This window comes from Falco peregrinus, chromosome 6, assembly GCF_023634155.1.
Source record: "Falco peregrinus isolate bFalPer1 chromosome 6, bFalPer1.pri, whole genome shotgun sequence".
NCBI lineage: Eukaryota > Metazoa > Chordata > Aves > Falconiformes > Falconidae > Falco > Falco peregrinus.
The window spans coordinates 57,909,037-57,924,393 of record NC_073726.1 but is presented as its reverse complement, the minus strand read 5'-3'; the positions used below and the strand labels follow the sequence as shown (position 1 = coordinate 57,924,393).

General features: G+C 50.1%; 1 protein-coding gene across 2 annotated transcripts in view; it reads left to right on the top strand.

Moving 5' to 3' along the window:
- The first annotated feature begins 4,234 nt into the window (after positions 1-4,234).
- Positions 4,235-15,357, top strand: part of GRAP2 (GRB2 related adaptor protein 2) — a 119,128-nt gene continuing 108,005 nt past the window's right edge. Inside the window, exons 1-2 of one of the 2 annotated variants that reach the window (XM_055808333.1) lie at positions 4,235-4,451; positions 6,180-6,242. In XM_055808333.1, the coding sequence (XP_055664308.1) occupies positions 6,184-6,242 (59 nt within the window). In that variant the 5' untranslated portion in view covers positions 4,235-4,451; positions 6,180-6,183. The remainder of the gene's footprint in view (positions 4,452-6,179; positions 6,243-15,357) is intronic. The other variant, XM_055808334.1, reaches the window with a different exon arrangement.

The following is a 15,357-nucleotide window of genomic DNA, read 5'->3' as shown; positions in this document are numbered from 1 at the left end:
GAGCAAGGGGCAGCCTCAGAGTGTTACAGCCTGAGATGCCAGGCACAGCTCAGCTGCAGCCCACGCTAGTCACTGTGGCACGTTCATATCTGCTACTCAGGGACTGGCATCTGTGGGGAGGGGAAATCGGGGTGGCGCGTAACTGTGGCAGACCGCATGGTCAGGCATGCAAGGGCCTGGGGCCCCTGGACCCACCACGTGTATGTGTGCATGTACGTACACTGGGGGGGACCACCAGGACCTTCCTCGCAAGTGTAAATTGCTAGTCCATCTGCAATTCAGGACTTGAGCTGTGGCACTTCAGCATCAACCATTCCCTCAGGAACCAAATAAGGTCACAGGTCCATGTTGAAACATGTTGAAATATTGTCCCTTTTCAGCAAGGCCACGCAGGCACTCACACGAGGGAGGCCAGGGGAACGGCAGCTCGCTCTGCGGTGGAAACCACCAGTGCACAGAGCCCTGGCTGGGGTGGGCAAGCAGGACAGGTACCCCTGTGCTGCTCACAAATTCAGAAGGCTAGTTATCACCTACCTGAACATTGTTCCTACGTGGGTTTGCACATGAAATGGAGACAGTGTTGGCAGCAAGGAGGGACCAGGAGCCCCTGCCCTTGGCCCCGACATCCTGGAGCCTGACTGAAGTCTGACCCGTAACATGGGACTTTGCTTTCAGTCCTGGGCACCTCTGATGTGGGCATGGCTTAACAGCCCGAAATCTCACAACAAAGCAAGGGTGCCTGTGCAGCTGCCGGTTCTTTGACCAATGTCAAGCCCAGGGCTCTAGATCCTGCTCCAGCGTGACCCCTCCGGGCCTCTTCTGTAATTCTGCTTTGTGACCAGCACAGAGGCAGAGCCATCGCCTCCATCCCAGCTAACTCCAACACCCCGATCTGCTGGGACCCGCTGGCAGGCTGAGCCATGGGGCTGGGAGGGCTGGCTCCACCTGAGCCTGGCTGGTAAACAGCCCTTCCTTCTGTGCTTGGATGGACACAACATTTTAATGTTTATTTGTGTCCAACCAGGCAAAAATACAGCCTAGGTAGCAAACAGATGAAAAGGCCTGAGGGGAATTTGCACTAACTGTGGAGAAAGCTAGTTAAGGGTCTGGAGGAGGTGAAGATCTGACTCCTGGCTTGAGACATGGATGATTCACCCTGAGGGACACACCAAAGGTGCAGGTTTCTTCCCTCCAGCCTCATGCTCACTGCTGCTGCATTTTTCTGCTCTGTAAATACTGCAGGAATCAATGCAGCGGCTAATGTAGCACTTTTGACATTTGAGGGAAGATTACCTCAGAAGCAAGTGTATAAATCTGCTTCATCAAAAGTCCAGAGGCAGAAAGCAGATGCTGACTTGGAGACTCTCTCTGCCTGCCTGGAGTCTCCTGGTGGCAGCCCCAGAGGGGCAGGACCCATGGATGTGGGAAGCTGTGGGGCTGTTGCAGCACCGGATGGGTCTGAGCACGCAGGTAGGGAGGGAAAGAGGCAGCCTGGCTGGTTGTGTTGTTTGCTTTGCACTGGTGATGATGCAGTGGTATCATTTTCATGCTAAATGCTAATTTTCTGCTTTGCTGGCCTCAGAATCGCCTACATTCGTATCCTTCATTGCAGCAATTAAAGGGCTGGGTGCTTGAGCTGAGGCACTTGCGATGAGCAGGATTTTAATCGGTGTGCATTGGAGAGAAGGAGGAATGTGATTGCCTTGCTGTTGCTGTGGGAACGTGGGCAAGCAAACCTGGGCCCATGATGGGTAGGAGAGCCCCTACCGCAGTACACATGTGCATCGGCTTCAGCCCAGTGCTGGACCAGGGAATTCAGGCTTGCTGCATCTTCCACTTCTCCACCTGGTCAGGTATTGCTGTACAACTTCAGCAAAACTTTGAAGCAAATCACCTGCTCCCCTGCCTCATGTTCCTACCCTGTGAAACCACCCTCCAAGGTGCCATGCATCACGCAGTGGTCCCCAGCACATTGCAGGACAGGTTGAGCATCACTGGCGTGTCCCCTCCGATGGAGGCAGGGCAGAGGGAGAGGGCTTCAGTGTGCACCTGGGTTTCCCAGGTGTGCCTGTAGGCAGAAGGAGGCAATTACATAGGTCCCTGCTATGAGACCGCAGCTGAGGCTGCTCTGCACAGGTTGGCAGGAGAGTCCGTTTGTGAAAGTGCTAGGAAAGATGTTAGCGTGTGAGTACTTAAGCATTTACACTGTTTGCCTAAATCATAAAGCTTGTGCTGGTGGATATGCTCCACAGATCCTCTCTGACTCTCCAGCAGACTTAAACGTTCCTCCAGAGGGGAACAGGGGCTGCAGCACTGCAATCCTTGCTGCTTTGCTTTCCCTTGGTGCGGCTCAATGCCCGTGTTTGCAGGGAGGGGACCATCCTGCCAGGGTCCCCAGCAGAACTGTAACACTCTCTGCTGCTGCTGCTGCAGCATCATGGAAGCCATGGCACGTGACATGGGCAAAAAACCCCTGAGAGATGGAGTGGAGAGGGGGTCCGGGGCAAACCCTGTCTTTGTGCCCCATGTCAAGGGATTTCCACATGCAGGGGCATCTGCAGGAAAGGAACACCAAAGGAGAGACCAAGCCCATATGAAGTCTGCAGGAGCCACTGGAAGGGAATGGAGTAAGGGATGGTAATTAATGCTCTTGGGGCAGAGAAAAGCTTCCTAGGTCATCATTTCCGCTCCTCCTTGAATTCACCCAAATTCCTTCCTACACACCCCTCTCCTGTTTTCACTCCTTTCTCTCCTGAGCTCATGTATTTGGCTCTGGGGGGGACACAGGCGAATGGGTCAGTTACAGCCTCTTTTATCTGACATGAGGCTGCTTGCGCAGGTCTCCTTACACACCTTGAGCTATGTGGGTCCCTCAGCATGGGCATCCATGTTTTTTAAGTCCCTTTCAAGTTCAGGTGTCACCACCATGTTAATGCTCCTTGCATTATGTCCATGCTGAGTCAGTTTCCCCAGTCCCACTCCTGGCTTTCAGCATCACTTCTGCTACCAGGGATCCTCAAACTTTTTAACCAGGGGGCTGGCGCACGGATGCAGTGGCAGGCAGTCATCTGCGGCTGCTTGGTTCCCCCCAAGCCCCGGCGGGGGGGGGATGGGGGGTGTCTGTAAGTGCGGGGGGCCGGATTGAGGACCCTGGGGGGCTGTATCTGGCCCGTGGGCCGTAGTTTGAGGACCTCTGTGCTACACCCTCTGTCAAAGGTACTGATGCATGCCCCCCCTTCTGGGACCTCCCCAGTCACTTCAAAGTCTCATCCCCGACCCACCCACAGGAAGGGGCTGGTGTCCCCTCACAACTCTTCCTGCATCGTGGGTGCTAGAAGGCAGGAAGGGGTGTGGGAAAACACACCTTTTCCAACTGCGTGATCCGTGCCTAGGAGCCAGGCTCAGGGCACACAAGCATCCAGGGTGATGGGCACAGGGTGAGGAGGCCATGCCAGCTGTGAGGCAGGGGTGCACTCAGCCCATAGGGCTGTAGACCAAAGTGGGGTGTGGAGACAAACCTGAGCTTGCTTCAACATAAGTACTCCGGGCAGTTACTTGTGAAGGTGTGGAAGAAGAAGGCTTCAGCATGCACTCCCCATGTGCACATGGGACATGGGACCACACAGGTCTGCGCCAGGGTAGTTTCACTGCTCCCTGCACCCAGGCTGGCATGAAATGAAAGCAGCCTGAGACGACTTCACCTGCTGCAATTCTACCACTGATGGCCACGGAGACGTGCCTTATTTCTGTCTTACTCCTTGACCCTCTGTTCTTCCATCTGAAGTCCCTGTCTGTCTCGCTTCCCCGTTTTGTAGCGCACCCCCTTTTTGTAGCAGTCAGAGGTGGGAACTGCAGACAACACAGATATCAGAGGAGTGGCTGGTTTTGTTTCCTTCACCAGTTCAGCAAAGATTTTGAATCTTCTGTCCAGATTAGCCGCATATTGCAATGCCTGTCTTGTTTCCATGTTCCCATCAGTAAATTTCATCTCAGAGACATTTGAAAACTCCTTGTTTTTCTGGAGGTTTTAGCAATGCTATTGCTCTCTGTTCAGGCAGAAGGCAGTGGGCAAGCCTCAGCAAACAGCCCAGGCACACCTACAGCACGGCTCCGCAGCACACCGTGCCTCTGTGGCACATGTGGTCTGGGCAGGTCGGAGCTGCTTTGTGTACACGTGTCAGCAGCACAGCACGGTTACAGAAAAGCTGCCTTTACCCAGCCTGGGCTACAAGATACACATCTTTTCGACCTTCTGCTTCCCAGCCAGGGGCCAACCTGAAGGACTCGTGGAGGAGGAAGCAGTTGGGGAGGAGGTGGGTTCTTCCCTCACTGAGCTCACAGCTCCTTCGCAGCAGGACCCTCTGTCAGGCTCCATCTGACCCCTCTAGAAAGCATCTTTTCAGTCTGAGGCAGCACTTGAGAAGGGAGGACAGACACAGTGAGCCAGAGATGTAAGTTTGTTATTTAAAAAAATATAAATGTTTGTGATAAGCAGTATCTGAAACAAGGTGCTATTTCTCTTTTCATCATGGACAGGTGGACTCCCAAGGCTCAGGTATGTGGGCAGGAGGTGCTTGTCGGGTGGAGTGAAGGGGCCACATTTGGACCCACTGCACATCCCAAAGGTACATATCAGCCAGGTCTCCCTGCTGCAGAAAGAGGATGACCAAGACCCTGGCTGGGGTAGACACAGGCTTGGACACAGAGGTAGCAAATTCTCTCTCCCTCCTTCAGAAACATGGGTGAGAAGGGAGCTTTCTCCCACACCAGCCGAACTTTGTGCACAGCCCATCTTCCTCCTGCTGCGTGCTAACAAGAGCGCAAGGAGGAGAGGAGCTGGAGACTGACAGCCATGAGGGATTTCTACTGCTGTTTAGGACAGACCTCTCTCCATCTCTTCTCCTGTCTTTCCATTTGTTTTGCCATCTCCCTCTTTTTCCTTCCTCCACCCATTCTCCAGCCGAACACCCTTCCCTCAAGCTCAGCCCTCCACTCCCTTTTGTCCTAGTCCTCCATCCCTTTTCTGTAAGTAAGGACTTAAATAGGCCTCTGTGGAGGCAAACCCAGGTAAGTAGCTTCTCACTTTATTCCCTGGCTAGGATATCAATACAATTAAAGAAGAAGCACCTCCTAAGGACACTGCATTGATTTTGCTGTCAAGTCCAGCATGCACCAGGTCAGGGTTTTGCAAGCATCCTTAGAGCTACAGGCACATTTGCAGCATGAGAGCTCACTGTGAGGTCTCAAAGCCCCTACCTACCCAGGTCCCTGCCACCTGAAGTAGCAATAACCATCCTCCAGGCACTGCCCCACACATAGGACCAGGGAAGTTGGGATCTGACTGGCACCAGGGGCTCTCCATCACTCAGATGAGGCCCACCTGGAAGCCAGTTAACAGAGAGGGGTAAAGGGTACCAGCCTCAGGACATTTGCATTTAGTGGGTAATTAAGTGAATCTGAAGGTAGTAGGATCAAATAAAAAAAGAAAGGACAGACAGGAAAGGTTTTTTTTGTTTTGCAGAGCTTTCTTGGCTGGGGCTGTCCATTGGTGCTGCTGCTATCTCATATCCATGCTGTTAGAGTAAATAAACCTCCTCTTGTAAATGCTGGCCTTAAGCCACGCAGTAAATTTTTATGCCAGCTGAACCTGTGCTTGGTCACTCACAGCAGTGTGTTGCTTCTTGATATGATGCTGCTGTATTGCTTTCACTGCAAGCGCCAGAGGGAAAGCCGTGAGATGCTTTCCTTTGGGTCTCGGTTCCAGGTACGCTCCAGTATCTGGCCAGTTTTCTTTATTGCTTGCTCTTACTCTTCATATTGTAGCAAAGTTTCCTGTAACATTTTATGCCATGTTTCTGCTTCAGACCTGACCCAGTCTTTGCATTTTCCTCTCCCTGTTAATCTTGGGATTAAGAAAAAGCTGTGCAAGTATGACTTGAGCTTTTAGAAACATTTTCTCCTTTAAAAAAAGAATTAGCTTGCAATGAGCAATGCTTTTTATTTAGAACTGAATTAATGAGTTTTAACTGAAGATGGGCATGTTGGGCATTAATATGTGTATAATTATGCAAAACCACTGTTATGTCTCTAATGAAAATTAGATTCTACCACCGAGGCTGTGTTTTGTAATAATGTATATCTTCATTTGTGCTGGTGTTTTGTTGTTTTTTTTTTCCTAGCTGTATGACCTGGGATTACAGTTGCTATGGTGATAAGACAGTTAGTGAAAGAAGGAGTGAAAGGTAAGTTTGTATGTCTGCCTGTGCTGTGTGTGTGTGGGGGGGGGGGGCTGGCAGTCTCCTTCCCTGGTGCTGCATCTGCCACTTGCTCTTGCTGGGACTGAAAAACACTACTGTGCAGGCTATGGTATTTTCTTAGTAGCTTGGGAAAGGGCGCTCAAGCAGTGATAGCAAGTTGGGGATTTTTCCCCCAGCAATAAGTGTGTGTGACCAGGCCATGGGATTGCTGTACTGGGAGTGTTTTTTAGTGGGGTGGGAGGGGACCGATCTCCTGTGTGTGTGTCTGTGCCCTTGGCCTTACAGGGGTTTAGAGGTGGCAATGCCTGGGCTAGTGGGACCCAGAGTAAAACCTTCCAACTACTCTTGTGTATTAGTTAACCTGTGTTTGTGATTCTCTGTGCCCTGGGCTTGGAGTTGGGGATGCTGAGCACAAGTGGCAGCTCCATCTCTCCTGTACTCTGAGTTATGTTACCAGCCCTTCTGTTGGGGTTTGCTTCATGGTGCTTGCTGCAGGCGAGGCAGTGTCCCCCAAAACCCTTCCAGCAGCCAATGCCACCTCCAGACCTCAGCAACTAGCTCTGGGGTACAGGGTTTGTTCTGTTTTGATAAGTAATTGATAGTCGAGGACAGTCTGTCCTAGTCTTTCTTTATTGACAAGGAACATACACAAGGTCCTGTTTCCCTGAACATAGCTGCCCAAAACTCCCAGTGTGTCTCCTACCCTGTGCTCTGCAAGCAAAGCTCTCCCTTAGCTCGCTCTGTGTTGTGCAAGAAGTGCTTCCCTGGCTCCCAGCCTGCCTCTCCTGTTCTGCTGCCCCTGCCTTTCTCTGCGCCCCTCCATCAAAACTGCCCTCACCGTTTGCTTTAAGCTCCTGGTGGAAATGCTTACCATGGAAACTCAGGCTGACTAGCCTTGGTGATTGCAAGACTGATTCAGGCAGATTTTTTTGCAATTGCCTATTCCAAAACAGCTGAACAGCTTCTTTCTCCTGAAAGAACAGTGGCTGCTACTACCACCAGCTTAAAAATTTTCACCTGATCCTCCCAGCAGCAATGCTTCTTTGTAGCTCTGTGGAGCTCTGGGTCGTGTTCTTCTCTCGGGTATGTTGTGAATTAACATATTGAAGGCCAGAGTCTCAGGCTTTCACCAACTGGTCTCAGTAGCCTTGAATATCTCCTTGGACTTGTTGAACATTTTATTGGGTATTGGTTTTCTACCAGAGGTCTTATTACTGTGATTATCAAAAGACAAAAGTGTTTTAAAAGTCTCTCCTCTCCTGCCCCACCATGCTTTGTGTTTTTTCCCAAGTGAACTCTTTGCCTGTTTGCAGCTTACCAACAGCACGACTGCTGTAATGCAAGCAGACAGCGCTCTCCCGCTCACCTGGGCAGGGGTAAGGCAAATGAACTGGCTGACAGGGACAATCCTGTGCTTGCAGTGCTTTCTCCCCTTGAGGGAAACTCTTCCAAGCTGCTAAGCAAGCCTCGGAAAGGGATCCTCTTCATGCTCAGCCACCCTCCCACCCACAGCCATCAGTGGCTGCACAAAATGCCTGTGCTCACAGAGGGCCCCACAGCTGGGGGAGAAGGTGGAAAAACCTGATGGGCGATGCCCAGTGGTGACTAGAGAACAGGGGCAGTCGCTTGTCAGCCTTAAGGTAAGGGTGGGAACTTGAAGGAGCTGGATTTCAGCCTGTTGGAGAGTTGTTGCTGCTCTCTCATGGAAGAGATGGTATCCTAAGGGCTAAGACTCTTCTAGCTCAGAAGGTGGGGAGCACTGAAATAACAGAGCAGCTGCTTCATCTACTCCTCCAGTGGGAGTCTGTCTTCCTTCCAATCCCCGAATACCATATCAGGTGCCAAGGACAGAACAAACCTGCAGCCTGCTCCCCGCTGCCCACATGGGACTGCTCAACAAAGTAAATTTGCCTGCATCTTCTCCAAACCGCAGGGCTTGGCAGCGCAGGTGCCCAGCTTTCCCCCTGAGGACTGCTAGAGCCTGCCTGCTCTAGGTGAACCTGCTTTAGCAGGGGGGTGGGCTTGATGTGCTCCAGAGATACCTTCCAACCCCAACCATTCTGTGATTCTGTGACTGTTTCAAAGTGCTGGCAAATGTAGCCAAGAATATGCTTCTGTGTGCAAACCCTCGAAAAGCAAAAAAGAATGAAGACCTCTGCAAGGGGAGGTGCGGCTCAGGAGTGAAACAAACTCACATTTTTTTAACTCTTCTTCCTGAGGTGAGGAAAAAAATGGCTCTTTCTCCTTCTTACCTGTTCTGGCTGAGTCCTGCTTCAGCTGTACCACATCTCAAGGTACACTTGAGATAGGTATGAGGCTCTGCAAATGGAACTGAACAATAACAAGGATGATGGTTCATCTAGCCTGGAGGTGCCACTGAAGTTAAGTTGGCCTATATCTTGCATCAAAACTGCTTACATAAAGGAAAAAAGATGGGTCATTGTCACAGGACACTCCCTTCTGAAGGGAACAGAAGGCCCAATAGGCAGACTGGACCCACTTCTTACGGGAGTCTTCTGCCTGCCCTGGGGCCAGGGTTAAAGATGTGAAAGGAAGCTTCCTACCCTGATACAGCCCTCAGGTTATTATCCATTATTGATTATTTTTTTTTAGGTAGGCAGGGATGAAGTTGCAACAAGAAGTTTGAAGGCAATCAAGAGAGGCTTCAGGGCCTTGGGACAACTGGTTAAGGGATCGGGAGCACAAGCAGTGTTCTCCTCTGGCCTTCCAGTTGCAGGGAATGATGAGGGAAGAAACAGGAAGAGCCAGCAGATCAGTACCTGGCTCTGAGCTTGATGTCATCAGCAGAATTTTGGGGTTTTTGATTGTGTGTTGGTTTACATGATGCCAGGCCTTCTGGCAACAGATGGGATACAGCTGTCTCAAAGGGGGAGAAGGGTCTTTGCACAGGACTTAGCAGGGCTCATTGAAAGAACTTTAAACTAGATTTGAAGGGGGAAGGTGATAAAAGCAGGCTTCCTAGAGATAAGCCTGGAGGTGACACACCAGTGTTTGAGCGACAGTGTGCTAGTGAGGTCATTTGGTCTGCCATCTCAGTGGAGGTAGGGGAAGGATAGCCATGTGGCATCAAAGATGCTAGAGTTACTGATGTGTTAGAAACCATGGAAACACCTGAGAATGGTCATGTATGAATTAGGGCTTCACCCGGCTAAAAGGTGGCCGGATCAATAGACCCACTGAAGTGCATCTATGCTAATGCACACAGCAGGGGCACCAAACACGAGGAACTGGAAGCCATTGTGCACCAAGAAAACTATGACATGGTTACCATCATGGAAACAAGGTGGGATGAGTTGCACAACTGGAGTGCTGCAGTGGATGGCTATAAACACTTCAGAAGGGATGGGCAAGGAAGGAGAAGCCCTATATGTTAGCGAGTGTTTTGATTGTCTAGAGCTTAATGATGGTGACAATAGGGTTGAGTGTTTGTGGTAAGGATCAGGGGAAAGGCCAACAAGGCAGATGTGATGGTCGGAGTCTGTTATAGACCACCCAACCGGGATGAAGAGGCAGACAAAGTATTCTATAATCAGCTGGGAGAAGTCTCACATTTGCTAGCCCTTGTTCTCATGGGGGACTTACCAGATTTCTGCTGGAAATACAATACAGTAGAGAGGAAACAGTCTTGGAGGTTCCTGGAGTGTGTGGAAGATAACTGCCTGACACAGCTGGCGAGGGAGCCTGTTAGGGAAGGCGCCCCGCTGGACCTGTTGTTTGTGAACAGAGAAGGACTTGTGGGTGATGGGATGGCTGGAGGCCGTCTTGGTCGTAATGATCACAAAATAATAGTTTTCAGTACTCAGAGAAGTGTGGATGGGGGTCAGCAGGACTGCTACCTTGGAATTCTGGAGGGCCGACTTTGGGCTGTTTAAGAGCCTGGTTGACAGAGTGCCTTGGGAAGCAGTCCTGAAGGGCAAAGGAGTTCAGGAAGACTGGAGAGAAGGAAATCTTAAAGGTGCAGTAGCAGGCTGTCCCTATGGGCTGAAAGATGAGCCAGTAGGGAAGACCACCAGCCTGGCTGGAACTCAGACAAAAAAGGAGAGTTTATGACCATTGAAAGAAGGGATAAGCAACTCGAGGGGGGGCTACAGAAGTGTCATGAGGTTATGCAGGGAGAAAATCAGAAGGGCCAAAGCCCAGCTAGAATTTAATCTGGCTACTACTGTAAAAGACATTTTAAAGTGTTTCTCTAAATATGTTAGCAACAAAAGGAGAGCTAAGGAGAATCTCCAGCCTTTATTGGATGCGGGGGCAAACAGTGACAAAGGGTGAGGAAAAAGCTGAGGTATGTAATGCCTTCTTTGCCTCAGTCTTTGAAAGTAAGACCAGTTGTTCTCTGGGTACTCAGCCCCCTGGGCTGGAAGGCAAGGCTGGGGAGCATAGTGAAGCCCCCATAATCCAAGGGGAAATGGTCAGCAACCTGCTACACCACTTAGGCACACACACGTCTACAGGGCTGGATGGGATGTACCCGAGGGTACTGAGGGAGCTGGTGGAAGCGCTCACCAAGCTGCTTTCTATCATTTATCAGCAGTCCTGGCTAACCAGGGAGGTCCCGGTCGACTGGAAGTTAGAAAATGTGATTCCCATCCACAAGAAGGGCTGGAAGGAGGATGCAGGGAACTACAGGCCTGTCAGTGTGACCTTGCTGTCAGGGAAGGTTATAGAGCACATTGTCTTGAGTGCCATCACATGGCATGTACAGGACAACCAGGTGATCAGGCCCAGCTAGCATGAGTTTATGAAAGGCAGGTCGTGCTTGACTAACCTGATCTCCATCTATGACAAGGTGACGCACTTTGTGAATGAGGGAAAGGCTGTGGATGTGGTCTACCTAGGCTTTAGCAAAGCTTTTGGCACCATTTCCCACAGCATTCTCCTAGAAAGATCTAGAGAACAAGTCTTATGAGGAGTGGCTGAGGGAACTGGGGTTGATAAGCCTGGAGAAAAGGAGGCTTGGAGGAGACCTTATTGCTCTCTACAGCTCCCTGAAAGGAGGCTGTAGTGCAGTGGGTGTTGGTTTCTTCTCCCAAGTAACAAGTGATAGGACAAGCAGCAATGGCCTGAAGTTCTACTAGGCTAGGGGAGGTTTAGATTGGATGTTAGGAAAATTTCTTCACTGAAAGAGTTGTCAGGCATTGGAACAGGCTGCCCAGGGAGGTGGCTGAGTCACCATCCCTGGAGGTATTTAAAAGATCTGTAAATTTGGTGCTTAGGGACATGATTTAGTGGTGCACTTGGCAGTGCTAGGTTAATGGTTGGACTTGATCTTAAAGGTCTTTTCCAAGCTAAAAAATTCTGTGATTCTGGTATGTCATCTATGAGCTGAGGCTTTCCAAGCTGTGGACCTTCTCGTCTCAGTTGAGGTTGAACCAAGGAGGTGTATGCAAAGTAAAGGCAGATTTTTTGCATGATCCCTGATGAGTCTGGTTAATGCAGCAGGTTGCCCGGTAGTAGTGAAGTGTCAGATGGTAACAATCCTTAAAGGGGAGGCATTAAGCCTTTTATAGGCTTGGTTATACTGTGGGTCCAACCTAGGTCAGCAGCATAGAGTAATAAACAGCAGGCTGATATTTGGGAGTGATCTAACAGTTTTGGCCTTCAATTTGGATCTGCTAGTGCCAGGTCAGAAAAATCAATACAGCACTGAGCAGTGTCTTCATCAGCCTTTGACTTCTCTGATCTCCTCCCTTAGCCTTCTGCAGGTTAGTGCTGAGGTGGGTGAGATGTGTGTGTGTACATACAAACTCACAGTGCCTCTGCCAGCTGGGTATAAACAGAGAGCTGGAAGCAGCCTGGGTGGCTGTCGGGCTGGGGCTGGCCTCTTGTCTCGAAGAAAACCTGCTGCAAAAAAATGATACCTTCATTATTCCTCCTCCCCTTTCTGTAAATACTCATCATAAGCCGTTAAAAGGTGGGAGCTGTGGACTATGAGTCCTGGCTTGCCATTGTCCTGCATCAGGAGGACAGCCCAGTCAGCACTCGAATATCCTTCCCCTCTTCTCTGCCGCCTCTGCGTGCTGCATCCTCATGCCAGGGGTTCATAAAGAGCATACAGAGAGGTATGTAGCAAACGTGCTGTGCCTGTGACCATAATCTCAAATGAACTAGTGAGGTGCTTAAGGACAGAAGCTACTACCAGGGTAGGAGCATTTGGACAAATGCAAGGTGGCCGTGTGGAGGGATTGCCATCACAGGTTTGGTCTCTCGGAGGGATGGGTGGACAATAGGGTCAGAAGAGGTCACAGCCCGACTTTTACATCTTCAGACACTGATGCAGCAGCATGGTTCCATTGCAGCCCTTGTAGCCTGTCCACAAAAGCACCATCAAATACAGGCATGTCATCTTGAGGACCAACAAGTAACCAGGAGCTCTGTGGGTGGAGCCCTGAGGGTCCCGTGTGTTTGGCAGGGAAATGAGAGAGGTGGTGGGTTTTCCTTGTTGCAGGACAGAAGGAAATGGTGGTATGTGGGAGGGATGCAGCTGGCTGATGAATTGACCACCTGCTTTGGGATCCAGTGTAATTGCAGTGCTTATAGGCAGGTTATCAGCCACAGAGCACAGCAAATAGGTGGCAATTTGTGCAGGTCGGTGTGTTTCGGCGTTTTTGCTTTGTTTTTTGCAAGAGCCATGAGATGCTGTAATGTGCCTTTACATCAGATGTCTGTGCTCCCAGGTTGACCCAGGTCACCAAGTTTCCTTCTAGACTTAGCTCTGGGCCAGCAGGGGTGTGTTGTGTCCTTACCCTTGTGGGATGGTGGGGGAATGGGCTTTAGCTGAGAGCTGCAGTGGGTCCTCAGGGAGGACGAGCAGAGACTGCTGCATTGTATTGCAGTGTCACAGCATGGTTATCCTCTCCTGGCATCACATGCAGGCTGCAGTGAGAGCAGTCCCTCATGCAGGGGAGGGATGGAGGGTGGGTGAGTGGGTGCAGCAGGGACATGGGTCTCCAAGGGGAGCAGAGGCAGTATCTGTTTCCCATGACCTGGCTGGCAGTTCGCTTATTTTCTGCAGTTTATCAAACCCTGCATGGCCTGGCAGTTTTAGTACCTAGGGCATAGCTTGCCTGCCTAAGTCTTTGCCTTTGCCTAAGTAGTCATCACTTCTCTGAGCTTGCTGGCAGGAGTGTTGGATGAGGCTGCTCTGATCACTACAAGGGATCACCTCAGCAGCTGGTGGGCTCCCCCTGTGGCACAGGCATATGCATTTATTTTCCTAAGCTACATCTTTCCCACTAAGGTTTTCCTCTCACATGCAATAGGGTGGAGAAGGGCGTGTGTTTTCTGTTCGGTTCTCCTCTTTGGCTGAGGGTAAAGTGTTTTGGCTGGAGGTCTGGTGCCTGGGATTTCATCTGCAGGGGCTGGGGTCCTGCTGTGGCTGAATGCTAGTGACCTCTAATGGACAGCTCTGAAAAGCCTTACGGAGGGATGGAGGCCTTTTAGACATGAAGCTTTATTGTTACCGTCATTTTTATACATAGCTACTGTGGATGTAGCATTAGAGATATCTCAAACACCTTTAAGGCAGTCCTGTTGCTTATGACTTGTATACTTGCTTTTGCATTTCTATTCCTTCTTAACCAGCAGGAAAGAAGCAGCTGAAACACCCCAATTTGTTGATCTTTATAGTTCATTTGTTTTTCTTGGCATCTGGAGAGTAGGGAAGTTGAAAGGGGTGCAGGAGGGACAAGTAGAAAATGAGGAATGTAGTCAGCTTCTTAGTGCTCTTTAAATAGCACTTTGCTAATCAGAGTGACCACTGTGGCTCTGCTGTTTCATGCATCTGTTTGTGATTTGAAGCACACAGATCACTTTAAGTGCTGCTTTGTTTTTTACAAGTTGAAGTAAAGTTAAATCCACGTGGAAGATAAGGAGCCTTTCTTATCTCCTAAATCAAGGGAGAGGGATGGTGACTGTTGACAGCCTACACAGCAACGTACCCTGCAACCCTTACACTCTTTGCTAGTGAAAGTGTTTGACATCCTAAGACACCTGCTGAAAGCAAAAAATTGGTGCTTACACCTTGAGAAGTGTTGGGAGCATTTGGTATCTCTTTTCCTATATCCTCTTAAGGCTTCTTTTTTCTTTCTGGCTCTGGTGTCTCGGGATGAACTCTAGCTGTGGGCCACAGGTGTGCTTTTTCCAAAGCAGGAAAGAAACAGCACTTCAGTTCTCTCTGTATCAGCTGTTTTGAGATGCCTGAAATACAGTACTACATTCAAAGGACATCTGATTAAATTAAAAGAGGGCAAGCTTGGAACTAAGCTGCAGATCACTGCCAAGTGAAAGCATGCTGTAAAACTAACTCCCTGCCCCAGAACAACACCAAAAGCAGGATCTCTGTGAGATTCATTGGGCTGGACATGAGAGGTGGCTGAGAAAATCCAGAGGTTTCAGAATAAATAATGGTATTTACTGATAGTACGCTAAACCCTATGCTTCAGTTCCTCAGCCAATTTCTATTAGGAGCATGATAAAATTAACACAGAAGATCAATGCTTCTGCATTATTTACCTTCTCTGTAGCATCTGGCAGTGGCCACAGGGAGACCGAACTGACAAAGGGCTTGGCCTGGGACAGCAGCCCTGTGCTTTGCCAGGGAGCTGCATGTCTCCTTCCCTAGCTTCCTCCTTACTCGTGGCTGCCACTGATGTTTACAAGGATGATTAAGTTAACCGGAGGGTTGGCTGATCCAGGGCATGGCTTACAGCTTCCCCTTCCAGATGAATGAGCAGCTGGCAACGTAAATGGGGGCTGTCACCTTGTAACTGGGACCTCCCGATGGCTCATTTGTACCTGTCCCCTCCTGGGGCAGGTCGGGGTGCCTGGGGAGGAGGGAACCCTTTTGGAAGGTGATGGTTCTCCCCATAATGGTGCTCAGCAGCTCCCATGCTGGGCTGGCATGGGCATTTCTGAGGCAGGCTTGACCCCACCTGCTCAGAAAGCAAATTAAATAGCCTGTGCTTTGGAATAGCAATAATTCAGGGGGCAAGGCTGAAATAACTAAATATGAACGGCTTCATTAGGTGGATCCTGAAAGGTGGCTGTAACAACCTCACACTGGCGAGGATGGCACAAG